Source organism: Salvelinus sp. IW2-2015, unplaced genomic scaffold (genome assembly GCF_002910315.2).
Source record: "Salvelinus sp. IW2-2015 unplaced genomic scaffold, ASM291031v2 Un_scaffold1273, whole genome shotgun sequence".
NCBI lineage: Eukaryota > Metazoa > Chordata > Actinopteri > Salmoniformes > Salmonidae > Salvelinus > Salvelinus sp. IW2-2015.
This window is the reverse complement of record NW_019942811.1, coordinates 196999-213939: the sequence shown is the minus strand read 5'-3', so window position 1 is coordinate 213939 and position 16941 is coordinate 196999. Positions and strand designations below refer to the sequence as shown.

The window sequence follows — 16941 nt, the reverse complement described above, 5'->3', positions numbered from 1 at the left end:
CCGTGTTTTAAGGCTATACAGTGTTTGTTTAGACTTTGTTTACAAACATTGGAATAAACAAGTTCATGTTTTTGGTTCAGATGGGGTACAACACTTAAAGCAGTAATCAACAGTTGAAACAATAACAAAGTGTCCTTTCCACCCCTGTTTCAATAACTAGCTGAGGGATAGGTCTGGAGAAATGTAACCACTCTCAAATTCATAGGCAGAGCTTTGAATGCAAGGATTGGCCATCCATCATAACAACATTATAGTTTTATCCATGTTTTTAGGCTATACAGTGTTTGTTTACATTTACATTTATATTTTGTGTTCTGATGGGGTACAACAGTTGAACTAAGCTCATGAAACATTTATAAGTTAAATTCTTCAAGAATCAATGGGTACATATTATAAATGTATAAGTWAAAAAATCGATGTAGCAACTGCAGATGGCCCCTAATCACCTTTTTTAAGTAAACWAATTATGATCATTATATTCACACTTTTTTCTATCTACAAGAAGTTTCAATGATTCAATCATCGATGTTGCATTCTCTTGCTGCCTATTATAGAATTTTGCTGATTAGCTACATTTGCATTGGATGCTCCCCACTGTCAATCCCGTTTTCTTCCAGGGACGGAACAAATTAACGTKTTAACTGCGGCAGATGGGGAGTTCAGACGATGTTTTTGCATTGGGTTATATCCGTTATGTATATTTTCATATACCGATGTCACTCGTGAGATCCATTACCGTAAGCCTWCAGCTGTTACAGCGTCATAAAGATAGTCTCGTGTGGACACGGTGGACTAGAGACTACTAAACGGACCACGACCGAGGCGCGCGCACAGTAGCAAGCTGAAGACGCAGCCTACTTCGCCCTGATGTTTGAGTGACTGMGTGACTGCTGTAAAAAGGTAGGCCACATGTTACTTATTATCTTCTCTAAAATAGATTGGTCATTCTAGGCTTTGATATTTCTATAATGTCCAGATAGTCACTCTTTACAAGGTTGCTAGCCTCTAACATATTCAAGGAGGATAGGGAAGAGTGGGGTAAATTGAGCTCTTCTTTCACATTCAGTATTACTCCTTCAAGGGAAAAATAGAATTCATTCAAACAAWGATATCTACATATATTTCAGGATGTTGTGTGTCCCTGGAAATAATCAGAATTCATGTAAACATTACAGTTCTGAAAACACAACTTGTTTTTGTATGGGGTAAATTGAGCCWCGGTACAGGGTAAATTAAGCCACCTACAAATGTCTGTACTGAATTAAATATTACCACTGCCTTTTTAAAACCATGTCAATCTTTATTTTCCAAACACAATTAAACACAATCACAATCACTTTTTTTGTATTTTAATCGTTTTAAGCATATTGTAACACCTTGACAACACTTATTTAAACACKTTTAACATACTCCAGGCCCTGTTGTTACCTCATATCCCACCAATAATCCCTTGTATCAATTTGCTCAACTTGTCATTGGCTCAACCATTGGCTCAACTTTCTCCAAAGCAAACATTTTGACTATATTAGCCCACACATCTACAAGGATGCACGTTCATGCTAGGTTTATGACCTCGTATTGGAGCTGATAGAGACCCCAACTGATGTATAAAACAATCTTTAAATKATCTACATTGGTTTAGGTACAAGCATCATGAAACATCTAAAAGAAAATAATTTGACTTGCTGAAAATCCTTTTTTATTATTTAAATTTTACTTACCACTTATTCCATGTGGTTTCATCCTACAGACTCCATGGGATGAAAATATATTTTGTGTATGGTTTCCTAGAAACAAGGAAGGCTCAACTTAAAMCCTTTGGCTCAACTTACCCCATGCTTCCCTACCAGGAGTCGCTCCCCTACAGCTTATTTGAGTGTAGAAAATAGTTTGTGTTTTGCATGTCTACATTACACTGTATTGTAAGCAGTTTCTTAAACCATTTATCATGTCTTTTTTATTTGCCTCTACTTTAGATTTGCTTTATTTGCTTATTGCTGTTTTTTACGGCCTCATGGTGGAATTGTTTTTTAAATGAATTTCTCAGTGTGTGAAACTATCAAACAATCCCAAGCTTAGCATAAAATCATAAGGGTAGAACAGGCGATACATTGAGGCTATTTAAAACGGGTTAGGCTACAGTAAATTCATTGACCACAGACTTCAAAAACTACACATTAGTAATCTGGTCTCACTGAAACATTTTGAAAGTTCTAAATCACCTAAATAAAACGAAAATCTAAATTCACATATGTGAACACGTGAACACAGCACACCTGTTGCTCTTGAAAATGATTCAGTTATCTGGCTTCCCATTCTGTAAAACTGTTGAGAGTTTTATGATATTGTAGAGTTTGTATGATGTTACAGTGTTTTGAGGTTGGACTTTAGCACGTATAGCTCGTTAGCACGTAGGGCATATCAATTGGTGTTGGTGAACGTAACAATGATATTGTAGCATTGTATGATATTGTAGAGTTGTATGATATTGTAGGTAGCGTTAGTTAGCACTGTACCGGCTATACCTGTGCAAAAACTCTGCTATTTTTCATATAAAAAAAAAAAATWGTGAGCCAACAGTTGCGAGGTCAAGCAATATGGAAATGAACTACCCTTTATGCTCAGTTGGGGATGGATATATACAAACGTTATACTTACAAAGTACAAGCTGTTGAATATTGTTCAGTCAAAATCAATAACCCGGCTATTTCTAAGACTGTAGGCTATAGTCATTTGTTAATTACTGTTAATTGACAGTGTTTTAATAATAAAAGGGAACCCATTTCAACCCAAGACCTTGTTCTTTCTAATAATTGTTGACAAAAGTCTCCAAAAAATGTGAAAAGTGACACACAGCCCCGGTCTCCCCTAATCTGATGAGTTGTGCTGTTACCCACTGTGTTTTCGGAGAAATCAAATGATATCGCCTGGCATTCATCTAATTCAGCACTGCGTACGCTTTCTATCATGGGCACCAAAAATATGCACCGCCCCGCGTTCTGCGGTGATTTGCTAGTATCAAAGGAGGTCGACTTGATGAGACAATCAGATTCTCTGGAAGAAGTTCAACCAACAGTCTCCACCACACTCGGGACATGATCACGAAATGCTCCGAATGAATTCACATGTTAGCTATGGTACTTAAGGTGAACTTACTTCTGGCCTTTGCCTTCAGTTCTTAGCATTGGTTCCATGTTTAGCTATCATGTTCAGCAACATGAAGATATCAATTTGAAATCGTGATAATATGTCATTTATCAGAAACTTTGATCCAAAAATATTTATAGTACAGTAAATGCATACATGTTTTTGTAAACGTGATCCCTGTGGGAAATGCTACCATCATGGTCCTACCAAATGAGCCACACTGGAGCACGTAGGCTATTTCAACTGTAGTATGGATCGTTTGAGATTGCAGGTGTATTTAAGCAAAAAAAGGCTAAGGGAAAACACCACCTTGTTTTTTATTTGTAGAAGTTTAATTTATCTTGTCGTCTCTGATTTCAGTGCATTTATCCAGTGGTAATCCACTCTCATTAGTTGGAAAACAAAATTGAATGAGTATAGAAATTAGGATATTGGCTGATTGCTTCAGTGTAATACCTCGTGATTGTGTAGTCAAAACACGCAGGGAGACGGGTCTGGAGCCTGATTGCAACAACATAATGCCATTCCTCCAGGGAACACAGGTGAAATTTGACCTGATAACTATTCCCAGCCTGGTCCCAGAAAAACTGTCTGTCTAGCTATAGCTGGGGATGGAAGGGTCTCAAACAGTAAACACAAAATCAATAACTACAGTGCATTTGTATTCAGACCCCTAAACTTTTTCCACATTTTGTTACGTTACAGCCTTATTCAAACATTGATTAAATATATTTTTTCCTCATCAATCTACACACAATACCCCATAATGAAAAAGCAAAGACAGGTTTTTAGTATTCAGACCCTTTACTCAGTACTTTGTTGAAGCACCTTTGGCAGTGATTACACCCTCAAGTCTTCTTGGGTATGATGCTACAAGCTTGGCACACCTGTATTTGGGGAGTTTCCCCCATTTTTCTCTTCAGATCCTCTGTCAGGTTGGATGGGGAGCGTTGCTGAACAGCTATTTTCAGGTCTCTCCAGAGATGTTCAAATCCGGTTCAAGTCCGGGCTATGGCTGGGTCGCTCAAAGACATTCAGAGACTTGTCCCGAAGCCACTCCTCCGGAGTCTTGGCTGTGTGCTTAGGATCGTTGTCCTGTTGGAAGGCGAACCTTCGCCCAGTCTGTCGTCCTGAGCTCTCTGGAGCAGGTATTCATTAAGAATCTCTCTGTACTTTGCTCCGTTCATCTTTGCCTCGATCCTGACTTGTCTCCCAGTCCCTGCTGCTGAAAAACATCCCCACAGCATGATGCTGCCACCATCATGTTTCACCGTAGGGATGGTGCCAGGTTTCCTCCAGACGTGAAACTTGGCAATCAGACCAGAGAATCTTGTTTCTCATGGTCTGAGAGTCCTTTGGGTGCCTTTTGACAAACTCCAAGCGGGCTGTCATGTGCCTTTTACTGAGGAGTGGATTCCATCTGACCACTTTACCGTAAAGGCCTGATTGATGGAGTGCTGCAGAGATGGTTGTCCTTCTGGAAGGTTCTCTCATCTCCACAGAGGAACTCTGGAGCTCTGTCAGAGTGACCATCGGGTTCTTGGTCACCTCCCTGACCAAGGCCCTTCTCCCCCGATTGCTCAGTTTGGCCGGGCGCCCAGCTCTAAGAAGAGACTTGGTGGTTCCAAACTTCTTGCATTTAAGATTGAGGGAGGCCATTGTGTTCTTGCGGACCTTCTATGCTGCAGAATTTTTTTGGTACCCTTCCCCAGATCTGTGCCTCAACACAATCCTGTCTCAGAGCTCTACAGACAACAGTTTTTGTTTTTTTAATAAAATAGCAAACATTCCTAAAAACCTGTTTTCGCTTTGTCATTATGRGTATTGTATGTAGATTGTAGTATCAAAATTAGGAAAAAGTAAAGGGGTCTGAATCCAAACGACATCTTAGCAACTACATCTTAGCAACTACATCTTTAGCAACTACATCTTAGCAACTACATCTTAGCAACTACATCTTAGCAACTACATCTTAGCAACTACATCTTTAGCAACTACATCTTAGCAACCCCAACTATCTACTAAGCTTGGTGAACTTTGATTATTTTATTGACATGAGAGCATATGATTTTCTGGACTCAGTGATTTGGGTTCATACCTTCAATGCAGTTGGCACAAGTTCCTCAGTGATAACATAGTAGAATGGCATTTKGAGAATCTGTTTCCTGTTTATCCTCTCTTGTCATGTGATCTCCATTTAGTTTGATGGCAGAAGTGAATGACTAGAAAGCTGACCTCTGACCTCTGTTAAGGACATCATTATATTAACGTTGACGTAATGTGTATGTAACTGCATTTCCTGCCAAGAGATGGGCTACTATAGTTGTGTGTTTTTACTGTCTCCCACACTTTGGAATTCATGGGGTCAAAGTCTCTATCCACCATTGAGTCTAGTCCTCTAGAGAGGCTTGATTAAGTCTGTTTAAACATTGTCAACATGTAAAGATGAGTCTGGTGGAACCAGCCTTATCGCTGTGTTCAATAGAATGGTAAACGTAGCAATCAGACTGGTTCCAAGAGGCTATGTAGACAATGACACTATGGCAGACAAAAGTTTTCAGTCGGTTTCTGTGAACATTTTTGAAAGCTGTATGTAGTTTTCGAGGTCAGTCGAGTGTAACCATTCCAGTTCTGTCAACTAATAAACATTCCTGCCGCAACATATCATATAGTCTCTGCTGAATGGAATTGTATTATTCTGTCCTGTGAGCTAAACCAAAAAGTTGTTAAAAGTCTTGTTGAAACGCTTCTGTTACTAATGCAGAGTTCTGTCCCATTTGTCAGGAGGAAGAATAAAGACAACGGAAATCTTAAATGAACTAGTTCCTGCTCTTCTGAAGTGTTGGGARTAGCCGAACTCCCTGCAGCCGCCACCATGAACCTCTCCAACGAGACGACTCCACGGTGCTTCTCCATCAACAATCCCCCCTTCATCTACAACCACACCATTGCGTCCAGCTACTTCTCCATTGTGTTCAGCCCTCTGGGCCTCACCTTCAACCTCATCGCCTTTGTGGTCCTCCTCAAGTCCTTCCAGCGCACGCACAGCCGCTCGCGCTCCTCCTTTCTCGTCTTCCTCTGCGGCCTGGTGGTCACCGACTTCATGGGCCTCCTGGTCACCGGCATTATCGTGATCACCTTCCACTTCACCCAGTTCAACTGGCGCCGCCTGGACCCGCACTGCCACTTCTGCAACTACATGGGCATGTCCATGGTCTTCTACGGCCTGTGCCCGCTGCTGCTGGGCGCCACCATGGCTGTGGAGCGCTTCGTGGGCATCAACCGGCCGTTCGCCCGCTCGACCAGCATGCCCAAGTCGCGGGCCGTGTGCATAGTGCTGATGGTGTGGGCGGTGGCAGGGTGCATCTCACTGCTGCCCCTGGTGGGCGTGGGGAGCTACCACATGCAGATACCAGGCTCCTGGTGCTTCTTCAACATTAGCTCTAAGGCTAGCGACATGGTCTTCTGTCTGCTCTTCTCTCTGGTGGGGCTGCTGTCCATATCCGTGTCCTTCCTGCTCAACACGGTGAGCGTGGTGACCCTGGTCAAGGTGTGCTGCGGCCAGGACGGCACACAGCGTCGCCGCGACTACGAGGTGGAGATGATGGTGCAGCTCATCTGGATCATGACGATCGCTACCATCTGCTGGTGCCCCCTGCTGGTGAGTAGTGGCAGCCTATCAAAACGTGCACGCACACATACGTACACACACACATACACACTATACCAAGCACGTACAGTACATGTCAGGAGGACACAATATCCACTGAAACACATCATTATAGTCATCACTCGGTATTGATATGTAAGAAATTCCAACATTTGTTCTTTGTAACATGTTTAAGCAACAAGGCCCAAGGKGGTGTGGTATATGGCCAATTTACCACGGCTAAGGGCTGTTCTTATGCACGACGCAAMGTGAAGTGCCTGGACACAGTCCTTAGCCGTGGTATATTTACCATATATCACCAACCCCCGAGGTGCCTTATTGCTATTATAAACTGGTTACCAAAGTAATTAGAGCAGTAAAAATACATGTTTTTTCATACCCGTGGTACACGGTCTGATACACCACGGCTGTCAGCCAATCAGCATTCAGGGCTCGAACCACCCAATCTCTTCATTCAAAGCTAATGACTGGAACGATCTGCAAAAAACACTCAAACTGTACAGTTTTATCTCCATCTCTTCATTCAAAGACTCAATCATGGACACTCTTATTGACAGTTGTGGCTGCTTCGCGTGGTGTATTGTTGTCTCTACCTTTTGCCCTTTGTGCTGTTGTCTGTGCCCAATAATGTTTGTACCCTGTTTTGTGCTGCTACCATGTTGTGCTGCTGCCATGTTGTGTTGCTACCATGCTGTGTTGGCATATGTTGCTGCCATGCTATGTTGTTGTCTTAGTTCTCTCTTTATGTAGTGTTGTGTTGTCTCTCGTTGTGATGTGTATTTTGTCCTATATTTTTATTTAATTTATTTTTATTTTTAATTCCAGCCTTTTGCATTTTGGTAGGCCGTCATTGTAAATAAGAATTTGTTGTTAACTGACTTAACTAACATATATAATGCAATACTGTATACGTACTGCATTTGTATGGCAAATTAAGTCAAGAGATAATGATCAACTCCCACTTGATACAGGCCCCAATACATGTGTATCAATATGTGCACACAAAAAGCTCTGATAATTGAGGTTTCTCTCTCAACCCTCTGTTAACTGAACTCTCTTTGGCTAACTTTCCGGTACCACTGCTGACTTGCCTCTAAAGCTAAGTAAGGTTGGTCCCTGGATTGAAGAACAGCTGCTGCTGGAAGTGCTGTTGGAGGTCCAGAAGGAGGCCCTCAGGTCTATGGAGATTCCAATGCCCCAGGGCAGCAAAGGGGACATTGTCCTGCGTAAGGTGCCATCTTTCGGGATGGGATGTTAAACGGTTGTCCTGACTCTCCGTGGTCACTAAAGATCCCATGGCACTTATCGTAAGAGTAGGGGTGTTAACCCCAGTGTCTTGGCTACATTACCAACCTGACCATCATGGCCACCTAGAGCAGGAAATATCCAGCTTCCAATTGGTGGTTTTATCCCCTCTTGTCCCCCTGTAACTCTTACCTAGGTTGTTGCAATAATATGTTCTCAGTCAACTTACCTGGTAAAATAAGGCTGAATAACTGGCTGAACAGCAAAAACTGTGGGGCGTCTTTGTAAGCAATGTGCATTGCTTACAGCTAATGTCAAGTTCAGGAAGTGGAACTGGCCCTGTATTAGGGAGTGGGGCTGTATGCTGGCTGGTGATAAGGCCTGTAAGAGAGGGCCATCTCCGGCTGCAGACAAAGGGGGATATCCGGGCCAGAGTCTCTTTCCTAGATCTGCCTCTGTCCTTCTTTGTCTTTGTGTTCAATCGATTCAATTCAAAACTGATACAAAGTTTTCAATCGCACAGTGAATGAGTTCAGTTGATAAAAGTACTAACAAATACAGAAATGTTATATTACATAAACATAAACTAACTGTCTCAGACAAGAAATGTACAGGGCATGGAGAAAGTATTCAGAGACCWTCCTTTCTCCATGTTGTTACGTCTTTATTCTAAAATTGATTAAATCATTTTTCCCCCTCATAAATCTACACACAATACCCAATAATGACGAAGTGAAAAAAGGTTTTAAGAAATGTTTGCAAATGTATTAAAAATAAAAAACTGAAATACCTTATTAGGCTACCTGAAAAGTAACTGAAAAGTTGCAGGATTGAATCCCAGAGCTGACAAGGTAAAAATCTGTCGTTCTGCCCCTGAACGAGGCAGTTAATCCACCGTTCCTAGGCCGTCATTGAAAATAAGAATTTGTTCTTAACTGACTTGCCTAGTAAAATGAAGGTAAAATAAATATATAAATAAAGTATACAGTGCTCTGCAGCATTCCACCAATCAGGTCTTTATGTTAGAGTGGCCACATGGAAGCCACTCCTCAGTAAAAGGCACATGACAGCCCATTTGGAGTTTGCCAAAGGCACCGAAAGACTCTCAGACCATGAGAAACAAGATTCTCTGGTCTGATGAAACTAAGATTGAACTCTTTGCCCTGAATGGCAAACGTCACGTCTGGAGGAAGCCTGGCACCATCCCTATGGTTGTGGCATGCTGTAGGAATGTTTTTCCGCGTCAGGGACTGGGAGACTAGTCAGGATCGTTAATCTTTCCCTCGATCCTGACTAGTCTCCCAGTCCCAGCTTCTGATAAACAGCATGATGCTGATACTTGATGAAAACCTGCTTCAGAGCACTCAGGACCTCATACTGGGGCGAAGGTTCACCTTCCAACAGGACAACGACCCTAAGCACACAGCCAAGACAATGCAGGAGTGGCATCAGGACAAGTCTCTGAATGTCCTTGAGTGGCCCAGCCAGAACCCTGACTTGAACCCGATTGAACATCTCTGGAGAGACCTGAAAATAGCTGTGCAGCCATGCTCCCCATCCAACCTGACARAGCTTGAGAGGATCTGCAGAGAAGAATGGGAGAAACTCCCCAAATACAGGTGTGCCAAGCTTGTAGCGTCATACCCAAGAAGATTCGAGGCTGCAATCGCTGTCAAAGGTGCTTCAACAAAGTACTGAGTAAAGGGTCTGAATACTTATGTTCATGTCATATTTTTTTATACATTTGAAAAAAAAAATGTAAACCTGTTTTTGCTTTGTCATTGTGGGGTATTGTGTGTAGATTGATGAGGGGGGGGGGAAACGATGTAATCAATTTTAGAACAAGGCTGTAACGTAACAAAATGTGGAAAAAGTCAAGGGGTCTGAATACTTTCCGAATGCACTGTGTACACATCTCGTTATTTCTCACTCTCAAAAAACGGGGCTTAGTCTGGTCTAAGCTACCAGTCTCTAAATGCCTCATTTCTCCTACGCAATGCAGGCTAAATTAGCTGACCTCAAAGTSCTGTAATACTTCTGGAACATAGCCATTCAAGGCTCTTTGTAATCAACATTGTGGCTTAGGTAGTTGGGAGGCCAAAAACCACATCAACTCACATCACAGCCTCACAATGTGGGTGTGTGAAGTGCTACTATTCCACTGCTCTTTGTGTGTTCTGTAACACTTTATTTTGAAGACAGTTGAGCATCTATCTACACGGTACCTACCATCACAATAAAGTGTTTACTGTCCGTGTTTCCGCTAGATTATTTTATTTTATTGACATGAGAGCATATGATTTACATTTTCATTTAAAACCTCAAAAAGGAAGCCTAATTMTTTTAGGAAGGAAGGGAAAGAGTTAAGTGGATATAACACTTTTTTACCTAAGAACAAATTCTTATTTTCAATGACAGCCTAGGAACAGTGGGTTAACTGCCTTGTTCAGGGGCAGAACAACAGATTTTTACCTTGTCAGCGCGGGGATTCAATCTTGCAACCTTTCGGTTACTAGTCCAACGCTCTAACCACTAGGCTACCTGCCACTATATTATGTTCTTCAGCATTTCTGGAGCCCTTTATCCAGTCTAACCTCCTGACTGTCCTGTACAGATATATAGTCTGAAAGGTGCTGTGTACGGCAAACCCGTAGAGCCTGACTTCATGTTACTCGGCCTGCGGATGGCCACCTGCAATCAGCTATGTGACCCCTGGGTATACATCCTATGTCAGGAGTCCAGACTAAGGCGAGTAAAAACAGCTAATGTTTATAGCGCCCCCTATCTTTACTCACCACACATTGCTTTGGGCTGTGGCTCCTCCGGACCTCATCCATAGCCAGACCATCCAAATGAATGCATCATTCGTGCCACAACTATGGACTCATCCGCTTTGGACAGCCATCTTAGCCGCTTCACTTCTCCTTAACAGCTTCTGAACTATATTATTCATAACCCCCAACTGGAGCATGCTCAGTCCAAAGGATATTCGAGGGATATTCGTTTTTGTTCTATTCCATATCAGGCAGGCAATAAGCCATTCACTTGCAATCTCTGCTTTTTCAAGTGCACCCCCCCCCCATGGACCAACGATGATGATATCTAAAAATAACAATGATCATTCCAAATCATAAGCAATGCTTTGGACATGTGGTCGTTGTGTATCTGCGTACTCTATGCGTGTGTATTCCGTTGTTAATGATGCATGCGTGTGTGTTCCGTTGTTAATGATGCGTGTGTGTGTGTGTGTGTGTGTGTGTGTGTGTGTGTGTGTGTGTGGTGTGTGTGTGTGTCTGTGTTGTGTGCGTGTGGGGGTGTGTGTGGTGTGTGGGTGGGGAGCGTGGTGTGTGTGTGTGTGTGTGTGTGTGTGTGTGTGTGTGTGTGTGTGGTGTGTGTGTGTGTTTGACCACAGCAACTCACTGTCTGCCAGCTGCAATCCTGAGACACTAAAAGGGACTGTTAGCATTTTTTAGATGCATCTGGAAAATGCAAATTATTTGCTAAAGCACAAGCGCATATTGTCATTTCTGAGGAGTAGAGCTTATTTGTGAGTGTGTGTCTACTAATGTGTATGTGTGTGAGTATGAATGTGTGTGTGCGAGGTATGAATGTGTGTGTGTGTGTGTGTGTGTGCGTGTATGAATGTGTGTGTGTGTGCGAGTATGAATGTGTGTGTGTGTGCGTGTATGAAGTGTGTGTGTGTGTGCGTGTATGAATGTGTGTGAGAAGGCCCAAACTGCTGCCCTCGTGTTCAAACTACTGATGACAAATCGTTCTCCCTCTCACTTCCCCTCTCTCTGTTATTCTCTCCATCTCCCTCCATATTCTTCTCATTTTCTTCTCTGTCTCCCCATCTCCCTCCATATTCTTCTAATTTCTTTCTGTCTCCCATCTCCCTCCATATTCTTCTCATTTTCTTTCTGTCTCCATCTCCCTCCATATTTTCTTCTCATTTTCTTTCTGTCTCTCCATCTCCCTCCATATTCTTCTCATTTTCTTTCTGTCTCCCCATCTCCCTCCCTCCCCCTACATTCCACAGGTGTTTATTGCGCAGACTGTGTTGTCAGAGAGCCCACTTCAGGTCCGCAACCTGCTGCTCTTCATCCGTTTCGCCACCTGGAACCAGATCCTGGACCCCTGGGTGTACATCCTGTTTCGCCGCGCCGTCCTTAAGCGCCTCTACCCCCGCTGGGACTGGTCCCGGGGCTCCATGAGGACACTGTACCCGGCCTCCTTCGTCGGCACCATCCGCCGGTTCACCCGTTCTTCCCTGGGCGATGATGTCCTGGGGGGTGGCGAAAGGCGTGTCAGTCGAAACCCAGTCATTTAACGTGAAGGCTCCACCTTCATCGCCTTGACTGTTTCCTGTTGTTGTGCATTGGTACTCATCCTCGTCAGTGACATTTTTATTTATATGGTTTTTAGGTGCTGTTTAAACAGTTCTAAACAGACTGAACATGGATACGGCTGTGGCAGTCCACTGGGCACAAACAGGTTGAATCAACGTATTGTGACGTGGAATCTATATGGAAAATACATTGAAATTKAAAAGTTATTTTTTTCAACCACAAGGTTATGTCGTCATTGTAACCAATTTTCAACATAGACAAACCTTGTATGAAATATGTTAAATTTGTATCTTTGAAACAATGGCAGAACTTCAACGTTATATCCACTATCAGAAGAAGGAAAAAAACAACAGGCWGAGCAGCACCTCCTACTGGAGAGTTGATCTATCTACAACTATAAATTTKGTTTCCCATCCAGGGTTTCCAACAAGCTCAGCCCTACTTAGTTGTTATGTACTATGTCACTGACTACTACCAATGTGCTATTGTGAGAATGATTATTGAGAGATCTCTTAATAACTAAATATATTCACTGTTGCTATCAAAGTAATTCCAAAGGGTAGGTTTAACAGCGCAAATGAAATATAACCATACTTTATAAGTCATATATCATCAATTATACTATTTAGGCCTATATAGCATTTGCAAAGTCATCAACAGCTATTATTTCAATTCAACCATGGTAAAGAAAATATAGAAACTGTGTGGTTAGAGCCCTGAATGCTGATTGATTGACAGCCGTGATATATCAGACCTTATACCACGGGCATGACAAAATAGTCATTTTTACTGCTTTAATTACATTGGCAACCAGTTTATAATAGCAATAAGGCACCTCAGGKGTTTGTGGTATATGGCCAATATACCATGGCCAATATACCACGGCTTAGAGCTGTATCCGGGCACACGTTGCGTTGTGTGTAAGAATAGCCCTCGGGCTGTATTGCTTAAATAGACAATAYATATAGGCCTAGGGTTTCAAGCTTTGGTTMATTTCAAATTTACTCTTCAAGGTAATTATTAATATGTTGGATTCATGTTTCCATCTCAACCAAAAATTGAAGTTAAAGAATATGGACTAAATTTAAATCAAAGATTATTTAAAGTGCATTTAAAGTTTGATTTGATTTAATTTAGTCCTATTCTTTAAGTTAGATTGTTGGTTGCGATGSAGACGTTAATATGTTGTCTCCATGTCTCTTTATTTAAAGTGCATTTAAAGTTTATTAGATTACATTTAGTCCTGTTCTTTAACTTAGATTTTTGTTTGAGATGGAGACGTGAATCCAACATATCAATAATTCATTTATAGACAAACTGAGTACTGAATTGGGTTTGACTGTCAACGCAAGTAAATATCAACATTTGAAAGAGATCTTCTGTTTGGATAGTTCCATCTATGCCACTGACATATTTTCATTAAAAACGTTATTTGGATTAATTTATTCAGGACTATATCTTCCACAATATATAGTCCTGAAACAATTCTTGGGTTGCTAGAGACGCGACCCAGTCATTCAGTCTTTTTGTTCTGTATCTATGGACGTGACCCAGTCATTCAGTCTTTTTGTTCTGTATCTATGGACGTGACCCAGTCATCAGTCATTGTTCTGTATCTATGGACCCGTCCCAGTCATTCAGTCTTTTTGTTCTGTATCTATAGACATGACCCAGTCATTTGTTCTGAAATGTCCCATTGACATACTGGCTGGCAACGTTCTTATCCCTTGCTTGCTAGCTAGCCAACTACGTCTAACTTACAGTTACGTCAAAAAGTGCAGCCAGAATAACAGCAAAGTAGCTGCATTTGCATTTGTTTAAGCTGTTTTCTAGTGACATTTATTTGGATACAGTACATCCATAACAATAAGCTGGTGAGGCGAGATTTTGCCTGGCATAGAAAATGTGCTCACTCGTCAGGACACTGTTGTTCAGAGGAGCTAGCCAACAACACAGCTACAGTAACACAATCACTTCAAACTGAAGCTGGAAAGACTGCAAATGAGCTGTGTTTCATTTGACCTTTTTTCAAAAAAAAAAATATTTGTATCCATAAAAATTATGCCATCTGAATTATGATTTAGACTGGCTGAGAAACGCTGCCTGCCTTTCTGTCTCCCCGACTCATGACATGTTCATTACTATGGGACAGCTGGAGATCGAATTTGAATATTGAAACAATGTTGCAAATGTCGAAGAGACAGACAGCAAGGTTTATACAAATCTCCGCTGTTGAAAACTAAATGTTAGTCTAAAAAATATATATATTAGATAATATCTAGATGCTTTTTATAGTGGAGATCAAGTTCATAATTTGCTTGGCTGGGCTGATGAGACAGTTGAATGCGCAGTCAGATGGAACAAAGTAAACAGGCATTTTAACGTCATAGATTTAGCCGGTGGCAATTTGTGGAATAGACACCGGCTGGAATGCGGTTTTAACCAATCAGCATTCAGGATTAGACCCACCCGTTGTATAATACTTTGTAGAWGCACCTTTGGCAGTGATTACAGCTGCACTTTAGTTTCTAGACCAAACTGTTCGGACGCTACAGACATTTTCGTGAGAAGACCGATTTTCTGACAAACACAGCTGTAGCTCGGCCACTTTCCAACACAGATGCGGAAGTCCGACAGAGGCAGATGCGGTGGATTAAGACGCATCCGTAATCATAGAAAGTGTGCATGTTCGACATAGCATTCAAATATCGCAGGTCTGTGGWAATCTTCCCAATTGCTATAATAATCTGCGCAGAATCTCAAACAGCATTGATCACTTGCACCATGCTCTTTGAATGTAATCTCAACTACAATCCAGGTMATTTGGTTGTGCTATTAGATAAAGCACATTGATAACACATTTAAATTGTTGTATAAATACAAAATATCTGACATTGTATTCCCATTTGAACTTTGTTGTGCTTTTAAATGGTTCAAAGCGCTGTGATAACACATTTAGATGATAACTAAACCAGAAATCAGACATAGTTTTTCCWTTGGAATTTGGCTGTGCTTTTAGATGGTTGAAAGCATAGTGAAAACACATTGGGAATTCAACAAACTTCTGGCTGTCTTTTAGAGTGGGTCAGTAAAGGTTGAAATCTCATTGATCAACTTCTCAACCAAATATTACCAAAAATGTCCAAGTTGAAATGGCACGGTGTGCCCAGTGGGATGGCATTGGAGCTGAGAGCTGGTTATTCCTGTGCCTAAGCACATGGTGTTGCCAGTGGGGTGATATTGTGTTGTGGTATTATATATATTGTTGATATTCAGCATTGTTTAGTAGAGACCATGGAAATGTAATTAGAGCCTGACAGCAGCATCTGGCTTAGATTTAGACTGTGTGACGTATCGCTGTGCTCATCAGTCAAACATAAGAATGGACAAATGAAGCCCCTTCCTACACCAGAGTTTGTATTGAAGAATGCGCTTCCTTGTCAGATTCCATGCCAAAGACCACCAGGTCATGATGTGTACGTGATTTTGTGACTCAGTTTTTATTTGTTCATGTGAACATGTGGGTGTATCACTGTGGTTAAGTGTATGCGTGTGTGTGTGTGTGTGTGTGTGTGTGTGTGTGTGTGTGTGTGTGTACTAACTTTCTCCTGTTGCTCCTGTTGCTATGTTGCTATTAATCAACCACAGTATTCATCACCAAAGATAACTAAAAGGACAACTGTCATCGGCTCTGTTGAGGTATCTGGCCTCCGCTGGCACAGTGCCCTTCGTTGGTTGGCTGACTGCCCTATCTCTCTGTCTGCTTTATGAATCATATGGCCCTCTGTTCTGTCCTCATGTTCAACTATGGTTGACTTTTATACCAGTGACGCATGGATGGGCCAAAGAAGAGGTGTTACTATGTAATTTTACGTATACACTTCCTATGAAAGATGAGGAGAGATGGTCCCTCATGATATGGACATGAATTCATCAATATGTTAATCATAAGCATGTACACCGGTATACTCTTCCTTTTTAAACAGTTTTACAAATTCAAGTGATCAAGTTTCAAAGTCAACCCAAAGCTAGGAAAAGTGTTAAAGTGTTTATGTGAAATGTGGGCGAGGAAGAATTACATGTCATGCTGCATGTTAGTTCACTATGTATGTGTATAATGTGTCTTCTTTTTTTGAAGGAAAACCGATGAAACAATGTMATGTCTGGCTGTGTGGGGTTTGATGTATGCCATGATGACACAGGTGTAGTGTCTGAGCATGTGCAATGCAGATGTAAAATGTATACAGTCGGTGGCAGTTGGTATGTATTTTCTCCCAGGGGAAATAAAACCTCTAAGGTTCAACTAAAAGTGAGCTTTGTTTGTGGTTTGTTTTGTATTACCCTTTGATTCAAACACCGCACTGATCTATTATTTTTTTACTTGAAGTTTGACTAAATTTGACTTTTAAGTTGGTGTTTTTGGGCAAAGGTACTTCCTAAGAATAATTATCTAAAAAATAAAAAAAAACATAGTATAAACTGTTATTGATACTGTAGTTGCTCTAGGAAGCACACAAGAACATTTGAACT

At 41.5% G+C, this 16941-nt stretch overlaps 1 protein-coding gene across 1 annotated transcript; it reads left to right on the top strand.

The window, feature by feature from the left end:
* The first annotated feature begins 641 nt into the window (after nt 1-641).
* tbxa2r (thromboxane A2 receptor) lies at nt 642-16720 on the top strand. The gene is made up of 3 exons (XM_024137705.2): nt 642-900; nt 5932-6808; nt 12102-16720. Exons 2-3 carry the CDS (start codon nt 6023-6025, stop codon nt 12390-12392), a joined length of 1077 nt encoding a protein of 358 aa, XP_023993473.1. The 5' UTR covers nt 642-900; nt 5932-6022; the 3' UTR covers nt 12393-16720.
* Nucleotides 16721-16941: the final 221 nt, after the last annotated feature.

Excerpts from the sequence above, each read along its gene's own strand:
- tbxa2r (XM_024137705.2), top strand. The coding sequence starts at position 6,023 with ATGAACCTCTCCAACGAGACGACTCCACGGTGCTTCTCCATCAACAAT. Across the intron at positions 6,809-12,101 it reads TCTGCTGGTGCCCCCTGCTG|GTGTTTATTGCGCAGACTGT; the intron begins GTGAGTAGTGGC and ends TACATTCCACAG.